This window comes from Heterocephalus glaber, unplaced genomic scaffold (genome assembly GCF_053883595.1).
Source record: "Heterocephalus glaber isolate CG9 unplaced genomic scaffold, H.glaber_assembly_v1.0 deba00001538, whole genome shotgun sequence".
NCBI lineage: Eukaryota > Metazoa > Chordata > Mammalia > Rodentia > Bathyergidae > Heterocephalus > Heterocephalus glaber.
In genome coordinates, this window is record NW_028258333.1 from 38777912 (window position 1) to 38797306 (window position 19395).

At 36.0% G+C, this 19395-nt stretch overlaps 1 protein-coding gene across 7 annotated transcripts in view; it reads left to right on the top strand.

Moving 5' to 3' along the window:
* The window catches only part of Gpbp1 (GC-rich promoter binding protein 1), a 67748-nt gene that overhangs the window by 19780 nt on the left and 28573 nt on the right, over nt 1–19395 (top strand). For all 7 annotated transcript variants that reach the window (XM_021261400.1, XM_087189415.1, XM_004848501.4 and 4 more), the window contains exon 3: nt 4596–4715. In XM_021261400.1, coding sequence (XP_021117059.1) covers nt 4653–4715 — 63 coding nt within the window. In that variant the 5' untranslated portion in view covers nt 4596–4652. The remainder of the gene's footprint in view (nt 1–4595; nt 4716–19395) is intronic.

A 19395-nucleotide genomic window follows, 5' to 3' on the forward strand; every position in this document is an offset into this window, starting at 1 on the left:
AGGAGGATTGTCTCTAGTTTGAGGCCAGCCTGGGCTACATCATAGTTCCAGACCAGCCTGAACTTTATAGTGAGACCTTGTCTCAAAAACCATAACAAACAAAAAAACCCTTATAATTCTGTTCCTTCTTCATTTAAGGTGTTTTTAGCCTTTTTTTTTTTTTTTTAAATTTAAAAAATCAGATCTAGTGTATTTGAACTATGTAACTTTGGCACATTTTGGTAAATATTTCTAAGAAAATAATAATTGGTTATACCTACCATTTACCTGAAAAGATTTGAGGCAGCAACATTGTTTAAAATGTTTTGTATTTGTTGACTTGAAGCTATTAGTCACAGAATTGTCCCCTTGAGCCTGGCATCTGCCAGTATATTGGCCATTCAGTAAAAGTTTATTTGAATTAAATTTTATCCTAATCAAGTCTACATTATTTGCAATATAATTGTAAATTAAAATTTACTTTTATGAAACCTTAAAATAAAAAAGGATCCCATAGGTTGATATAGGAGAGATTTAGCATGCTTCAGTTTTGTGAGGAATGAGAAATCCAGTAAGTATAAATTTGTTTATTTTCAGGAGTAATGTTCATGTTTTGTGGGTAGTGAATTAAGTCAGTTCGATTTTGTTGGTTTTTGTGTGCTAGGAATTGAACCCAGGGACTTGCACATGTTAGGCACTCTACAACTGAGATACACATCTGGCCTTGTATGATTTTTTTTCCTTATTTTCTTTGTATGTTTTAAAGTTGTTCACTTACATTTTGTTTATTGCTTCCTTGTAAGTTTCAAAATTGAGGATTAAAAACATCCTGTTTCCAAAATGTAGTGCTTTCTTTGAATAAAATATTTTTTTGAGAGATAAACATACACATGCGTACATGTGTATATACATATGTATGTTACATTTTCATATGTAACAGTGTAACAGTACAGTTTTGATGACTTATAGTTTTCATTGGTGGTACTGGGAATTAAATTTAGGGCCTTCACATTGATCCACATCCCCATCCCTGTTTTAACTTAGGTTTTTTTTTTTTGGTACTGGGGATCGAACTCGGGACCTTGCGCTTTCGAGGCAGGCGCCGGAACCACTGAGCTAAACCCCCGGCGCCCCCATCCCTGTTTTAAAAAAATATTTTGAGAGCAGGGTTGAGTGTCAGAGTTGGCCAAGCTGGGCCAGACTTGCAGTCCTCCTGCCTTAGCCTGTCAAACTGCTGGGATTACAGGCCATGCACTGCCATGCCTGGCTCCCTGTTCTATTTTAATGAGGACCCCACCACCCCCACCACCCCAGTAAAGCATAGAAAGGTTCTGAGGGATAAAGACTTACAGGTAAACTGAGGAGGATTGGTATGTAACAACATTCGAAGTAAATGGAGCATTAGAATGGAATCTTTTTTAAAAGTTGAATATTTCTAAACCCCTATATTTTTTATGAAATGTAGTAATACTGTCTTATGTTTCAAATAGACTGATCTTCATCTAAGCACAGTTTGTTAACAGGGCAAAACATTGGATACTTTCCTGACCAAAACTAAAACATAGGCAAGCAGTCAAATGTTTTTGCTACCTTTAGAGGCCATGCTTATTAGGCAAGGAGTTTTATTTTTTCCTTTTAATATTATTTATCTTCTTGTGTTTGTAACTTTTAGTGTTTGTTTAAAAACAGTGTTCTAGGCTCTGCCTGAGTCCCATTGAATCTGAATCTACTGGGAAGATCAAGGGGAGTCTGGAAATCACTTAACACTCATTAGATGCCTACTAAATGCTAATAGAATTTTATTGTATTGAAACAGTGAAGCAAACAGTTCAGTGGAATAAAAGGTCAGAAAATACTTCTCAGAGTTAAAAACTTACTGATAAAAATATAGAATGAATGTGTTTCATAGCTTGACTGGTTTTTTGTTTCTTTTTTTTTCTTTTTTTTTTTTTTGGTACTGGGGATCGAACTCAGGTCCTTGCACTTGAGGGGCAGGCTGCAGCACCACTGAGCTTAATCCCTGGCCCGCTTGACCGATTTTTAAAAATTATTTTTATAACTTGATACTGTGGAAGATTTTGGGTCAGTTATTGTAGTGTGTATCAGGTTGGCTTTCCTCATATTTATATTGATGTTATACATCTTTAGTATAGAATATTACAGAAAAGAGATAGTTCTTGTTTTGTTTTATTGTGGCACACAATGTCAAATTGGTCTTTCACTGGTGATACTTTATTTCCTTTGATCTTTTAAAGTTGTGTTTTTCAGGCTATTTTATTGCCGAGTTGTAATTAATAAAACTTGGGGAGTCTTTTCAAATACATATACTTATATCTATCTGGATTCAAAATTTACTTTGAGAAATTCTAGTACTATATACTTCCGTTTTTTCTTAGAGATGAAAGTCACATAGTTAACCATTTAGAGAGTACAATTTTAGCATTTAGAACATTCTCAGTGATTTGAAACTACTACTATGAAATGCCAGAATGTTTTCATCATCTTAAAAGAAAGGCTTGTATCGATCAGTTGCTTCTCATTCTACCCTCCTAACAGTCCCTGGTAACAACTTGACTGCTTTTTGTATCTTACGAATTTATGTATTATAGACAGTTCATATAACTGGAATCATACATTATGTGATCTTTTGTGTTTGTCTTTCACTTAGTATGTTTTCAGGGTTTGTACTCAATAGTACATACCAGTAGTCCTTTTTATGGCTAACATGCCATTGTATGTGTATGCTACATTTTGTTTATTTTGTCTGTTTATAGACATAAGGAATGATTGTACTTTTGACTATTTTTGAATAGTGCTGCTATGTGATCATTGGTGTGTAAGTATTAAGTACCTGTTTTTATTTCTTTGGAGTATATACCCAATAATGGTATTGTGGGGTTCTGGAGTAATTCTGTGCTTTAAGTTTGCAGAGACTTGCCAAAGTATTACCCACAGTGGTTGCACCATTTTATCTTCACACCAGCAATGTACAAGGGAACCCCGGCAAGGGGTTTTCATTGGTATATTAAAAACCATTTGTTGAAACCAGCCCATTTGTCATCAGACTAAGCCAGTGTTATCTGTGGTGCTGTATGACAGTTAACTAAACAATGAATTTTGCAAAAGATAAAAAGTATTTATTTACAAGGTGGACAAAGTTTAGAGAGACTCGAGTCTTAAATCTGTATCCCTGAAGATAGGGTTGGGGGTATTTATAGAATAAAGAAACGTGGTGGTCTGAGGCATACAGAAACATGATTGAAGGCTGGAAAAGTAAATAGTGGGGGTGTGTGTGTGTATAATCAAACTTCATGGCTTCTTCATAGGGTTCATGTTCAGAAAATGATGGTGGTGGTAAAAGTGTTCTCTGAGGTTGTTGATTTGGCCCTGTGATGTCAAAAGGTCACCTACCCATCAGAAAGTATTGTAGATCTAAGAGAAGGTCTAGTAGTTTAAACCAGTTTTGAGCTAACTTTAGGTTATTGAGAAGCAGCTTAAGTGAATGTAACTGTCTTGATCTGAACTATATGTCAGCAGTATTGTCTATAGCAAAGCTAATAGAATATTGCTTAGCTAGGTGACCTCTAACACCTGGTGGTACAAGTAACTTAACAGTAAGTGAAGACAGAGCGGTTTTCAGGTTTTTCCCTTTGTTTCATAGCCTAGAACATTCTGGATTTGGTGGGTTACTTTGCCCAGATATCCTTTAAGTTATTGTTCTTGAATTTCCTGCTAATGAGTAGTTAGATAATATTTTAGAGTCCACTTAGATTATGGGCAAGAATACAGTATATCATTGATATACTGTGTGTACTTCATATTCATCATATCAAAAAAGCAGCTGATTCTAGTTGACTATAACTTTTCTGAGGTAGAATTTACACAGAAGTCACCAGATTTACATGTATAGTTTGATGACTTTTGATGTGTACCAAAGAAATTGCCCAAGAAATGCCTTCTTGCCTCTTGTAGTCATCCCCTCCAACCTTTGCATTTGACTTAATATTCATCATTATAGTTTTGCTTTTCTAGGTTTTTGTCGTCTGAGAAGACATTTATAAATTTAAAGATTTTAACTGGCTTTATTTGATAGGTTAGAATCTTTATAAAATAGAAAAACCATTTTGAAGGACTGAGCATAGGTTGATTTTTTACAGACAGGAAAGTGCTGAAGAAACAAGAAAAAGATCGGTGACTTCAAAGTTAATCTAGTAAGGCGGGAACAGGAAAAAGAAGGAGAGAAAATGGTTAATATCAGGTTGCTTCACATTTTTTGGGGGAAGAAGTAATGTAGAGAGAACATTATGATGCTGATTTGGAAAATTTGGCTATTATTGCTGGCCCCCTTTTTCTTGGAAGTCCAGATAACAACTTAGTTTCTAAGTTTGATGATGTGGACCTTTAGTAAGGGTGATGCCATTTTGACTTTTGGTCTGGTCTGTTGGGGCCTACTGCGGGAGCTGAGTCTAAAACAAAGCCCTCTTTGAATCATTATTTAACAATTTAAAATGGAGCCTTATATATAGTATAGTAATTGCAATTGAAAGGAGTTTAGTATAAGGATTTAATTTTGGCCAGGGTCTGCAGGTCTAATTTCTTCCATTTTTATATGACAGGGACTTGCCATGAGGTGTTGAAGCCTTGTTTCACTGTGTCGGAGAGACTGGACCTAAATGGCGCAGCATGACTTTGCTCCAGCCTGGCTTAATTTTCCTACTCCACCATCATCAACAAAGGTACTCTTTACTGCATCTATGCCTCTTTTGCTCATGTTGTACACAAGAGTAATAGAAATGTGAAGGCTTGGGTTTGAGGTGTGGTTCAGTGTTAGAGCACTTGCTTAGATGTGTGAGGCTCTGGGTTAGATCCCCTGCAGCATAGCCAAAAAAAAAGGGTCTAGGGGCCGGGAATTTAGCTCAGTGGTTCCAGCAACTGCCTCGCAAGTGCAAGGTCCTGAGTTCGATCCCCGGTACCAAAAAAAAGAGGTCTAATTGCCTTGAACAGAAATACTGTACATTTATATTACTTCTTGTTATATGTAATTATTGGTTTATTAGTTTAAAAAAGTATTTCAGTGTACCATCAGCATATTAAACCATTTCCTTCAAGATTGCCTTCTGCAGTATTTGAGGTTCTACATATTTTAATTCATACCAGTCAAATATTGTGAATGTTACTTAATGTATTTTGCCTTTTTCAGATTTTTCATTACCTGATACTTCTCTGAAGTAGTGATAATACATATATGTTGTGCTCTAAAGCTTGCTAGGTACTTTACCAGACATTAAATTTGAGCATAATTCCATGGATGTAGTGATTAGAATTATTCCTAGTTCTTATTGAATTCATTTTAAATATTGACATGTTTTTCCACAGAGGAAAAGTAAAGTGATTGAGTTATAGTGTCAGGGCATGAGCACCTGTGATAAAGGTGGTTTGATGGAGTTCTCTTTGTCTTTCTCTGATCTGTGTGAAGATGTCTAACCTTTTATCACACCTATTTAGGTTCCATTAATTGTTGGTTGATTGCTGTATTACTTTCAGCAGTGCTCTGGGCATGAATTTCTCTTAGCTCTGATTTAATTTAATTAGTTTTGAGGCCAGATGACCCTGGTAGTGCTCATCTTAGCCACCTCTTTTCCCAGGCTCTCTGTACCAGCTAGCCTAATGGTTTAGCCTGTTCCTTTTCACTGAGAATATGTAACAACCTTTTCTTGTTTTTTGTGTCACTAAAAATCACCATCATTTCCAAGATCCTTCTTAGGCTTGAACTTTCTCATGCTGTGTTTCAAATAAAGTCAGTTCCTTTGAGGACTGCTTTTTACCATAGGCAGAATCTTCTTAGGTAGCTGGACCAAGAACAGATGAGGCCTTTATTGATTGGTTTGATGACTTTGGGATAGAGCCTCCATCTTGTATGAGGGGAATAGGAAGACGAGGAAAGGAACCCCTGATTTTTTGATTGCTCACCTGGATTTGGCCTCTTCACTTCTTCTTGGGGGAGATGAGGTCTCACAGTATTGGCATTCTGACTTTGCTAGTGAGCTAGAACTCCTTGTTTAGGAGACACGAGGACAGAAAGCCATGTCTTTTTGGAGACTTGTCTTAGTGCATGGAGCAGCTGGCAGGGATAGTAGGTTGTGGCTCAAGTACTACATATTCTTAAGAGTTCTTGAGTTTTAGGGCCGGGGACTTAGCTCAGTGGTTCCGTCGCCTGCCTTGCAAGCACAAGGACATGAGTTCGATCCCTGGTACCAAAAAAAAAAGTTCTTGAGTTTTAGTAGTTCTAAATAAGCACAACTAGCAAACTTAAAAACAAAACATTTAAACTTCGCATGATGTATATAATTAATGTGCTACAAATTTTTACTAATAAAAATTAAAAAATAATAAAAATTGCCCCAAGGGCACACAAGTAAATGAGACATTGACTCAAAATTAATATGTGTAATACATAGTAAGAATTTCTGTACTATTCTGATAACCTGTTTTACTTTTTCCCTGTATATAATGTGTTTTCTCTGTATCTGGAAGACTTCTATTTCATGTAAATAAGGCTTTGAATGGCATGTGGCTAAAATTTCAGGAGTGATGTGAACTTTGCCAGACTCACTAAGAAATGTTCCTTTTACTTAAAAACAAAACCATAATTTTTATAAATATGTTTACAAACATCCAAGACTGTTGTATGGAGTTGGCATCTGTTTTCAAGGTAAGAAAATTCTCCAGTGTGTAAGTGATGGGCTTTTTTTCCACACAGATTATGAACTTCTAGTGATCCCTTTGAACCAATAATAGTCTGATTGAAAACTGGAAAATACCAGTCTTTCTCTTTTGATAAATCATTTTGTTTAGTTTACCTTGTTAGTGGAGAAAGTTGTTTCAAGGGAACTTTCAATGGGCCGGCCTCTTAACATTGTCTAGTTTTCAGACATGTAAGTCAACCACAGACAGATGGAATGGTCTAAATAGTTGCTTCAAAATAATGAGGAAATTAGAAAAGGATCTGATAGTAATTAAGAATTTGACCCCTTATTTTTACAAAAGTAAATTGTTGATTATCTTTTTCATGAATAACAGTTAATAATTTCTTACCACTTGAGGTTTTTCATCATTTATATTTGGGTTCATTTAAGCTGTGTTCATTTTACATATAAAATTTATGTTGGCTTTTCTAGACTATAGAGAATGTGTTGTAGAAAACACTAGTTTTAGTAGATTTCCTCTCACTCTCTTTTGCCTATTCAAAAAAAGGAAAAAAAAAACTTTTCTTCTGTGCTATCAAATATGAAACATTTCTTTGACCAGATGTGTTTCCCCTATATATCAGCGTATACCAACTGGGTATACTGCAATTCATTTCAATTCTGACATTGTCTCCCCGTTTATCCAGATTGAAGTTTCAGTCCAACAAGACTTCCCCCACTCTTTGATGTCCATGGCAAGTGCCATGACACCTATACTTCTTTTCTTTTCTTTTTTTTGGGGATCAAACATGGGACCCTGGGCTTACAAGGCAGGTGGTGGAACCACTGAGCTAAATCCCTGGCCCCAACACCTGTACTTTTGATCAGCTGAGGATGAACCATGGTTCTTCTGGAACCCTGCCCCCATTTGATTAATTTGGTAGGATGACTCAGAGAGCTCAGAAATACTTTGCCAGTTTATTTTAAAGGATAGGGTAAAGTGTTGGACAGGGAGATTCAAAGCTTCCTGAGGCTATATGGGGAGGGGCTGCCACCCTAATTAACCTCATTAGCATAAGCCCAGGTGTGTTTAAGGGACACGTTATCAATAGCAAAAGATAATATAAATCAAGAATTCCTAGAGATTTTAAGAAGCCCCTGGAATCAGGGACAGAGACCAAATTTTTCTCACATTATACCACACACTGTCAGAATAAAGATCACCTTAATAATTTTTTTCTACAATGCTCTATACTTAAAATTATTCTAAAGGTCCCTTGTTTTATCTAACAAGTGATTTATTGTAAAGATGTTTCTGTATGGTGCATGAAGGAAGAAAAAATTGTTCAAATAGTGTGTACACGTCTTATGAAGCAATCTCAATTTTAGTGGTGATTTGAAACCAGAGAGACTTGGGATTTGGTTAGAAATAACCTACTTTTTTTTTTTTGTGGTGCTGTAGATGGAACCACAGAGCAACATGTACCAGCAATGTACCTCACTTAACAGCTACTTTGTTTCTTCTGTAGTGCAAAGGAATCAGGAGAGGGTCTTGATCATCTGCTTGGCTACTGATTAAGCTCTTTTACAGAGACACAGTGGACCCTCATGTTATGGCCAGCCTGACAAATGAACAACTTCGGTTATGACTGGAATTTTTGTTTTAGCTTAAGTCTCTAATTATAACCCAAATGCTGGCCGCTTGTCCTTCCAGATGATCTCAGATACAGATTTAACCCTTAAAGAGTTCTGGAAGGAACATTACAACATCCTTTCTTGTGCAGGCTTGAGAAATACTGGGCCAGTGTCTCTCTCTAAGGACACTGAGATCTGGCTGTTGTCAGGAGAGAGACTTTGAAGGCTATGCAGAAGAGCCTAAGCCTTCATTGACCAGCTTGAGTGACAAGCCTTCGAGAACGAATTGAGTTTGTAAGTCAAGGGTCCACTGCATTTATATAATACCTTTAGTTGTACAAACACTTCTTAGAAAAATTTATTAAAACCAGTTCTTAGACAGAACAATTTTATACTTTGGAAATTTGTTTTTCAAGAAGAATTTGTCAGGCTAAAATAAATGTGGCTCAGTATATTGAAAATGATTCATTGAGGTGGCAAAATTCTCAAGCCTTTAGAACTGTTTAGGAGAATTTGCCTTTCTATTTTATACAGGATTCCTTGGAAAGTTAATTTCACTTTCCTGTCTGTTTCCCCATGGCTAATTAGTTAGCCTGGACTAGAATCTAGAATACTTCTGCTACTCTGTGTTCTTTTCATAGGACTCATTTTGGATTTCTGTAAAATGACTGAAAATTCCTCTTCATAAGATTTAAGTAAAAAGGGACTTGAGAAATGGAGGCTTACTGGTTAAGCTACCAAGATCTCTTGTTACTCATCTTCTGTTCCCCTCTCCTGTAGCTCTCCACAATTTGCTTGTTTGCTTTTTTTCCTCCAGCTGCTTTTATCCTTTTACAAGAGGTTATTTTTTCTCAGGACAGAGGTGTACATTTCCTTCCTTCTTTTTTTTTTTTCAGTTTCTCTGAAGTATTAGGCTTATTTTAATTTTTAAGGAGTCTCATGGCTAACATAAAGAATACTAAAAACTAGCATCTGGGAAGTTAAGTTACAAACTCATGAAAACTTAATTCTTGTATTCCTTTAAATGTTAACTTGGAGTTAGTAGAGATAATTGTTGTTAATGTGTAGTGAAATCCTTACTGGTTATTAATCTGTACGGACTCATGAAATCCTTGCTGCTTATTAATCTGTACAGCCCCTCATGATGATCATGGTTTCAATGACTTGATTTTGAGAATTTGGAACTGCCTATTCTAAATTCTTCTAATTGAACATTATCTCCAGAAAGTGGTTATGAATCTTAATTCATAACTATAGCAATATTTTAGATTTTTTTTTTTCCTTAAAGTGGTTTTGGCAAACACAAGCACAGGCTTTTTAGTGATACTTTAAGTTATACCTTTTCTCTCCCTTATCCTTTCATTTTTCAAAATGACTGGTTGTGAATTCCCATTTATAATTAATCATTTTTTCTCCACTGGAGACTGTTTTCTGTCATTTCTCCCCTTTTAATCTTGTCCCAAATAAATGGAACAGACATTAATTATTATTGTGGTCTCTGTTTCAGTGTAATGTAGTCTCTTCTTTTGTTTTCTGTTTTTGTTTAGAAAGGTGAAGTAAAGAATTAGGGTAAAATTGTTTATAGAGCTGCACTTCTGGTAGTTCTGAGATATGTAGAATTTTAGCCCCCTCATGTGGTGAAATTCTAAACTGCATATGGCTGATTGTATCTGGGTTTTGAACTATTGATTGTGATCCATAATGCCAAGTAAATTTTACATAGTATTTTTGAATGCCTGCAGATATGCAGTGTGATTGAAAATGAAGAATACTTAAAATTTAAAAATTACTATAGTAAAAGACACTGCCATTTATCCCCCTCAAAATATTCCCCTCACTTTGAACTCATTTATCTCATCCATCTTGCTACATTCTGAGGGCAGTATGGCAGTTCTCTTTCATTTCTTTATGAGGTATGACAGAAAATATAGTGAATGCTGCTACCACATGCCATCCAACAGAAAAGCGATCTTATAAAAAACATTACAATGTGTCCTCATCCACCTGGTTCACTTGATCTGTCACCATGCAACTTGTAGCTCTTGCCTCAAATCAAAACGACTGTGAAAGATAAATATTTTGAAAAGATTCAGAATATCAGAGCAACCATGACAAAGCAACTAAAGACATTCACAAAAGAGGACTTCCAGAATTCAGAAATTGGTAAGAATGTTGGGGATATGTTTGAATGGGGGGAGGGGAGTATTTTGAGTGGATTTAATGACAGTGTCTTTTACTAATTTTAACATATGTAAAAAATTTAACCACTCACTATGTTTTTTGATGATACTTAATATAACCAGAAGTTTCCATTTCATGTTCCTTTAGTAGGTCTTCGCCTGCAGTTTGAAGAGTAACATTTTTATTATTGAAGGACTACTGAAGGAGTTATGGAGAGTGAAAAATTTAGATAACTACAAGATTTCTTTTGCTTTAAATGCTGCTTATTCTCATCATCTTTCTTGGGGGAGATGATAAAATAATTGCTCTAAACAAGCTGCTGAATCTTTTCATAATAGTAATTATTTGAAGAAAGAAGATCCCAGGGTTGTGGTTGTCTGATTCCTTTAGCTGGGAATGTGGGTAAGTGCAGGGTGGAGGGTGAGATTAGGCCTTTCAGGATCCCATGGATGGCTAGGGGGCTTTTGATTCTTTTAATGCCCCTTCTCTCTGACTCCAAACACTTAGGCTTAGGCCTTTCTGTCCCCAACACTTTGCCTAAATTCCTCAATAACTTCTGTCACCCCTGTGCCTATCATTGTCTCCTCCTGTGGGAGATGGTAGGACAGTGAGTTGGGTGCTTGTGACCAACTGAGCTATGAAAATTTGAGTTGCACCCCTTTCTTAAATGACCTGACTATCCTTATCCTGTTGTTTATGCTAGAGGAAATTGCAGAATAAACGCTATCCAAAGAAATGTCATGGAAATAAAATGCTTAAGGCCTTGTGTTCTTGGTGTGCTTGGCAAAAATGTATAGACTAATATTAAGTGGTGATGGTTAGTATCATCTCTTGTAGCCCTGGGGGCATCATGGCAGATTTTTTTATAAAAGGCATGTTATAGAGGTGTGTAACACCCACTTTTATTTTTTAGGAGTATTTCTCTTGATAAATTATTAATTTTAATTTTACGAGTTTTATTAGATAATGTGTACTTAACAGGAAAATAAAATCAGTACAATAAAATATTAAATTTTTAATATGTAATGAGTGTATAGAATAAACATTTTTTCAATATCAACTGTTTACCTGCTTACAAGATCTAAAACAGCAGAAGTAAATTCCTATGTGAACTACAATGAAAATACAAACAAAACTGCCACTGAAATAATCCTTGCTTCAGTTATCACACCAAGGCAGTCTTCACACATGACAAAAGCAAGTTCCGTACATACACAAGTCTTGCTTACACTGACATTATGTGTGCTTAGCTTTCCTTTCCTGTTTGGCAGCTCATACTTGTCACCTCTCTTGTCTTCCTCTCGTCAGGAACTTCCTATTATACAATGTCCACTTAGCAGGAAAATGAAATACCAAATATACACTGAGTGTTTAGAGGAAACATCAATATTTTCTGCGTCAGCAGTTTGTTGATGTTACTGTGACTAAATCTGAAAAATAATAGCAGAAATAAATTCCTGTGTGAACTACAATGAAAATACAAATAAAACTATCACAAAAATAATCTTTACTTCAATTATCACACCTAAGGCAGTATTCACATATGACAACAGCATGTTCCATACATAAGTATCGTACTGATAACATACGTGTTTTGTTTTCTTGTCTTCTTTGGTAGGACATACTTGACATCTTGGTGGTCTTCCTGTTTTCTTATGAGGTTCTTAAAATGTTTTCACTGGTCTGCTCCAGAATTCCTTTGAGGCATTCATTGGGCAGATATGTACTGTTTTTCCTTTGTTGTAATTGATCGCTTATCAATTCCATTTCCAGTCCTCCAAAAATTTCTTTGATACTTTGTGCTTGTTATTTTCTTTGTAAACTATGAAAGTATTTATGCCTCACATGTTTAGAATCGTGAAACAAACCATTGGCCAATACTTTGTGTTTCAAGTGACATCATAGTTGTTGTATAACTCATCAACAACAATGACTCCACCTTTCGTCTTGTTGTAAAATGTGACCATTTCTGGCTTCATTTGTGTTGAGGATTCACTATCAATCTTTTTGTTTTGAGACAGGATCTCTCTCACTAAGTAGTCCAGGCTAACCTTCAACTCGCTATGTAGCACAAGCTGACCTTGAACTCACAGGATCCTCCTGCCTCCACCTTTGGAGTGCTACAGTTATAGGGGTGCACCACCACTCCTGGCCTCACTATCAATTTTATCATCATGGTGTAACATTGACAGTATCAGTATTTTGTTTTTCTTTCTCATGTAGGATGTCAATGTTAGGTCTTTCTGAAATCCAAAGGTTGTAGTATACATTTCTCTGTTGTGAACTTACAGCATTTTTTGAGGAATCTCAGCTTTGTTCTTGCACATGGTTCCTGTGCTGGTCAACTGGTATTCTTTTAGCATATGTGACATCCATGGGTAACTAGTGAACCAGTTATCAAATGTGACATTTGAGTTACTTTTTGAAACAGGTGCAACAAGTCTGTTCACAAAGTCATACAGTTTATTACTGCATGAAGAAAGACCTGGTGGCTGAGTTCCAAGATAAATTTCTGTATTCAAGGTGTAAAATGTTTTCGCATCTACCAAGCATATATTTTTATACCATATTTGGAAGTTTTACTTGGCATATATTGCTGAAAGCTTCAATTACCATGAAATGATGCAAGTTGTTCCATCAATTGTCATGTATTTGGATGGTGTATAAATTGCTTAACAGTTCAGAACAAAGCTTTCAACAAATGAGGGGGAATGGCAGCCAAATTGTCAGATTTTTTTCTTTCTTGGCTGTAGGACCCAGTCTGTGACTTTATTTGCAGGGTTCGGGGGGAGAGATGATGATTAAAGACAAAAGACTCACAGATAATTTGGAAAAGGAAGATCAGGGGAGTTTCGCCTCTAGTGGACAAAGAGCCCTGATCTGACAGTGCTCCTCACTTTTGTTAGACTTGCACAGAGAAGAAGCAAGCAAGCATGTGATTCAGGGTTCAGGGAAAGTTTATCAGGTTCTCAATTTACAGACTGTACCTGAATATGTGTTTTCTTTAATCAAACTTCAGCTATATTTGATTCTCTCCTTGAAATTGGCTGGTGCTGGCATGCTAACACACAGCCAGAGGTGGGGGATAGCTTGCTATCACCCCCCCCCCCCCCATGTCTCAAGGAGAGCTCAACCCAGGCCTTGGTCTTTATACCTGGTTTCCCACACTTGGCGGGTCTTTTTGTAGTCAAGACCTAGGCAATTTGAAGGAAACCAAATCTTGCGAGTGTCATTGTTCCTAAAATCTCAATGCCATATCTGTCACTTCTCCGTAAATCCTTTAGATTCTGACTATTAGAAGATAAAGTCCTGCTATGAAGACTTTTAGTTCAGATAGTGAGGTGTCATGATGAATATATTTTTGAGTATTACTATTAATGCATATAGACTGTTTTCTTGTATTTCATTATTAATGTATTTCAAAACGTCTTGTAGCATATCATCCATTACAATTTCCAACATTTTATGGCAGTATTGGCATTCTGTCCAATAGGTTTTACCCCTGGCAAGAACCTAATAACATTTTCTGACCTAGTTTTAACATTGGATCATTCAGGTATGCATGACTATTTTGTAGCATTTTGAGTCAAATACTTATTTATATTACTGTTTTGTTCCTCATCTGAATCAAGGTCTTCATTCTGTACTTTGTCATATCTCTGTCTTACATTGCTAACTTTGGCTTACATGATCCACCTCATCATAGTTAGCCAAGTTAACTTCAAACCTCTCAAAGTCATAAAAGCAGATTTTCATGTGACATTGTACTGAATTGGGCTAATTCTACAAGAAAAATCAAAAGAAAACATTTAATTAAAAATTATAAATATATCAAAATGTAACATGGTACAAAATGTTAACTTTGACACAGGTGCATACAGCTTGCCGTGGTTGCCATTTGTTGTATCAAGTAAGTGAACACAGATTGCTTCCTGTATTCCCTAGCGCAGTTACTGAGACATACCCAGCCAGTTATGTTATGCTTAAGTATATATTTTCATTAGAAAAGTATGTTATGGATGTCTGCAGCCCAGTATGAGGAACTGAGAGATTATTAATTAAAGTGAATGTCCTTAATACTTTGCCATTATATCTTAGAGGATTTTGATAGATGTATCCTATCAGATTTGTCCTAGTTTCTGAGGTGTTTTTTTCTTTTTTAAGTCATGAGTGGATCTGTTGAATTTTATCAAGTACTTTTTCTGTATGTCCTAGGTTGATATTTTTTAAATTCAGGAAATAATGAGTGAAAGGGACTTCAGTTTATGGTATTGGATGTTAGATGAAAAATTTATATTCTTATGAATTTTATGTATGTGAGTGGAACTTAACTCATTAATGTGGTGAATAAATAAAGAATTTCTTTTTCTCCTGTAATTCTGTTCCTTAGATAAGCATGACTTGGTCATTGCATGTTAAGTTGTTGTACTTGCTTTCCTTTTTCTTGCATTTAATATTTTATTTGTGTCCCGCCCCTTTTTGGGGCTTGAACCCTGGGCCTTGTGTATGGTACATAAGCACTCTACCACTGAGCATTAGTGCCACCCCTTTATCTATAGCTCCAAAACCAGAAAGCAGGGAAACTTTTCATAATTTATTTTTACATTAAAATAATGATGTGAAGGGGGCTGGGGATTTAGCTCAGTGGTTCCACTGCCTGTCTCACAAGCATAAGGATCCAAGTTCGATCCCTGGTACCAAAAAAAAAAAAATGTATATACATATATATATACATATATATATATATATATATACGTATATGTATATATATATATGATGTGAAGGTATATGAGGCTATATACATTATTTCTTGTGGGGCTTTTTTCTTTTAATAAATCCTATTTAGTGTGAAATTTGTGTTTTACTGTGAAGAAGTACTGTGCAATTTTGATTAGTATATTTTATCATATATTTGCAAAACTCTAAAATTCAAACATACCTGGTCCCAAGGGTTTTAGGTGAAGAATTGACTGATGCTCTACCTTAGCTTTATTTAGATTCATTGTTAGAACTACTGTTGTTTAATGATTTCCTGTGTTTGAACCAAACTCATTTGTATGATTTGTCTTAATATTTTAATATTTTAGCATGGCTTACCTTCTCTGCTCCTAATTTTCACATTTTACCTCATGGCTTTCCCCTTTTTTGTTTTTCTAGGTAAATTTATGTCATTTTGTTAGTCAAAAGACTATAACTTACTGTATGTTGACTAGGAAAGATCACATTGAATATGTAGTCAAATTTAGCGGGGAGTTTGAATCTTTATATCAGGCCTTCTGGTTAGTAGGAAGATTGATGGTTTCAAGACATACTCTTTACTAGAATTCTAAAGTTTTTATTTAATCTTAGTTCTGCGTATCTTTTGATCTCTCCTGTGTTTTGTTGTTCTTGCCCTTATGAAAGACAACTTATTTTCTATTACAGTGTTTGGTTTTTTGGAGTAGTGTTGAAAGTTCGACTTGGCCTTATTTTTTTTTAAATTTCTGTTAAGCTATCATTTACCAGTGTAGAGTTTGATGTTTTTTAGTAAATACATGCCATAGCGCTACCATTATTGTAATCTGGCCTTATATATATCACCACAAAAAATTCTTTTATGGTGTTACCAAACCTAAGTCCATTTATTCCCTTTTCTTTTTTTTTTTTCGTACCGGAGATCGAACTCGGGTCCTTGCGCTTGCAAGGCAGGCGGCGGAACCACTGAGCTAAATCCCCAGCCCCTCATTCCCCTTTCAAAAACACCCAAGGACTTGAGGACAAATTGTAGGGGAAAGGAAAAAGATTTGGGAAGCCAGCAAACTGATTTCTCTTTAATAAAGATCATCTTGGGGCCAGGGATTTAGCTTAGTGGTTCTGCCTCCTGCCTTGCAGGCACAAGGACCCAAGTTCAATCCCTGGTACCAATAAAAATAAAGATGACCTTAACTTTGCATAAATTTCAAGCTCCTTTTGTCTGTTGCTTTTTTTGGTACTTCCTAGGATCAAACCCAACAAACATTCTACCACTGAGCTTCATCCTAGGCCCTCCTTTTATCCTTAGGCAGGGAAGAAATTAAAACTGATGGAAGTTTAGGTAGAGAAAGGATTGATGACTAGAGATTTTGAGGGATCTTGTGATGGTCTGGAGTGGGCTAGAATGGGGCATTGTGAAAGCTGATGCTGGTTCACATGTGATTACAGGATACCTCTCTGAACCTTGAAAATATTTTGATTATTACTGTCTTGTCATCCATCTGAAAAGAAGAAAGGCAGTTAGGGAGGTTTTGGTGCATCAGTTTGCACTGGCATTTCTAGACAAACGTTTCTTTAATGATTTAGTGATATCTGTGTGCAGAATTGAGTAGAGATGTGACCTAAAGGTTAAAGTAACAAAGGAGACATAAAACATGAAAGCAGAGATGCTAAATTACCCATGGACATGTGGAGGCCCAAATAAAGAGTTCGTGTTTTCAGCAAAAATAGCCTTCAAGTCCCTTTAAAAGTGAGCTGGACACTTTTTAGCATCATAACCCAATTCTCAGCGATGTTATATACAGCAAAGCTAGTGGAAGACTAGTAATATAATGTTCAACCATGTACTCTTCAAAAATAGTGATTTTTAAAGTCAACTAAAGAGCAAGTAGAGGTAGAAAGTTTAAGTTTTTGGAAATCACAATGATTGTTTGCAGTCAATTCCTGCTTGTTTCACTAGATCCAGGCAACTATTAATCTTGCTGTTTCTATTGATTTATCTTTTCTAGAAATTTCACATTTATCCCTATAAGATAATCTTTGGGATTTGGCTTTTTTCACTTAACATGTTGTTTGTGATTCACCTAATTATATCCTGTGTCAATATTTCTTTTTTTTTTTATATGGGTATACCACAACTTCTTTATCCATTCACCAGTTCATGGCCATTTAAATTTAAATAGTTTTTTGCTGTTATAAATAATGCTGCTGAGAACATTACTGTATGAGTCTGTACAGATACTTGGAAGTTGAATGCTTAGGATAGTTAATGTATGTTTAACTTTCTAAGAGCTGCCAAACTGATACCCAATATGGCTGTATCATTTTACCTTCCTACTAGTAATGTATGAGGCTTCTGTTTTTTTCACATTTTTATCAGCAGTGGGTATTATTTTTTACAGATTGAGAATGAATTTTTTAAAAGACCATAACATGTACTGTACACACACACACACACACACACACACACACACACAGAGGCGTATTCACACATTTAACATTTCTGGTAGATTTCACTTCCTGTGTGTTTGAGTTTTCTTTTGTTACCATTTCCTTTGAGCCCTAAGGTCTTCTTTTTTTATGACCTCTAGGGCAGATGTGCTAGTTACTAACTCTTAGTTTTGTGGATATGGAAATGTCTATTTTGCCTTTTCATGAAATTATTTTTCTAATAGGCTTAGGTGACCCAGGTGATAAGACATGAAAACACGAAGGTGATATAACATACAAGTTCTGGACATTCTTCTCCTCATTATAGTATTTTGGTTCTTTGAGACAGAGTCTTATTATGTAGTCCAGGTTGGCCTTGGAACTTGAGATCTTCTGTCTCAGTGTACTGGGATGTTAGGTGTGTGACATCAAGCTCTGCAGTTTTGGGCATATTTATTTTTCTGATTTTGGGTTTTTTTGTTTGTTTGGTTGGTTGTTTTTGGTACTGGGGATCAAACTTGGGCCCTTGCGCTTTCGAGGCAGGCGGCAGAACCACTGAGCTAAATCCCTGGCCCTGATTTTGGGGTTGAGACAGGGTTTCGCTTTGTAGTTCAGGCTGGCCCTGAACTCACTATGTAGCCCATGCTAGCCTTGAATTTGCGGCAATCCTCCTGTGTCTCTGCCTCCCAAGTGCTAGGATTACAGGCATGTGCCACCACACCCCAGCTGGGCATATTTAAATTTGAGATGACCAGGGAACATCGATCTGAAATCAGCAGACTTCTTAGTGCCCAGGAGTGAGATCTGTACTGGAGTCAAGACTTGAGATTGATGGTTCAGCATGTAATTAAGTTTTGAGATTAGATGAATGGATCCAGGGAGAGTACACAATGAGAAAATTAGAAGAACAAGTCACAAACATTGAAGAGTAATGCTTTGTCTTTCTTAATAGATACAGGGAAAAAAAAAAACAGTTGTCCAGCAGTACAAGAAAGAACAGCATTTTTAAAAGTAAAGGCCCTTTGTCAGTATGTCACAGACAGGATAGATACGTCAAGGCTTAAAAGAGGACCACAGTTCGGCATAAAACACGATCAGTTTGACAAAGGCAAATGGAATGATTATGGATGCAGGCAGGCAGAGATAATAAATTGTAATGGCAGTGTATTAAAGAGTATAAATGAGAGAATTATGGAAATGTAATGGTAGAAATAGGCTAAGAGAAAAGTGTGGAAATAAGTATGTAGTGTCTTTTACTCTTGTCCTCTAGAAGATAAGTTTAATAATTGCTGATGAGAAAGAGTTTGAAGACAGGTGAGAAGAGATAATTGAGTGAGACTTTTGAGGTGATGAAAGAGAAATGAAATCTAGGTTACATGTTTAATCATAAACCCTGGTCAGAAGCAAGGTATACCTTTGCATCTACCTGCTTTAGGATAAAATATCTGCTAAAGTCTTCTCTTTGGAGAGCTACAGTTTATAGCTTAAAGTCTTTTGCATAATCAAGTCACTTTGCCTCTTGGTGTAAACCCAATTTTCTCCTCTTAAGTAATGATTATTTTTACTGTGTAGTTTTAAGTTTGGGTTGAGTATTTAGATCCTTAAACCATAGAACATAAGAAATGAGTGATATTTGAAAGCAGAAATAACAATGATTTACAGTAGCAAAGTTGAATTATTACATCAGTTACCTGCTGGCTTGAGTTTGTTGTGGTAGAGAATGCAACAGTTAACTATCTTATATTGTGTACCC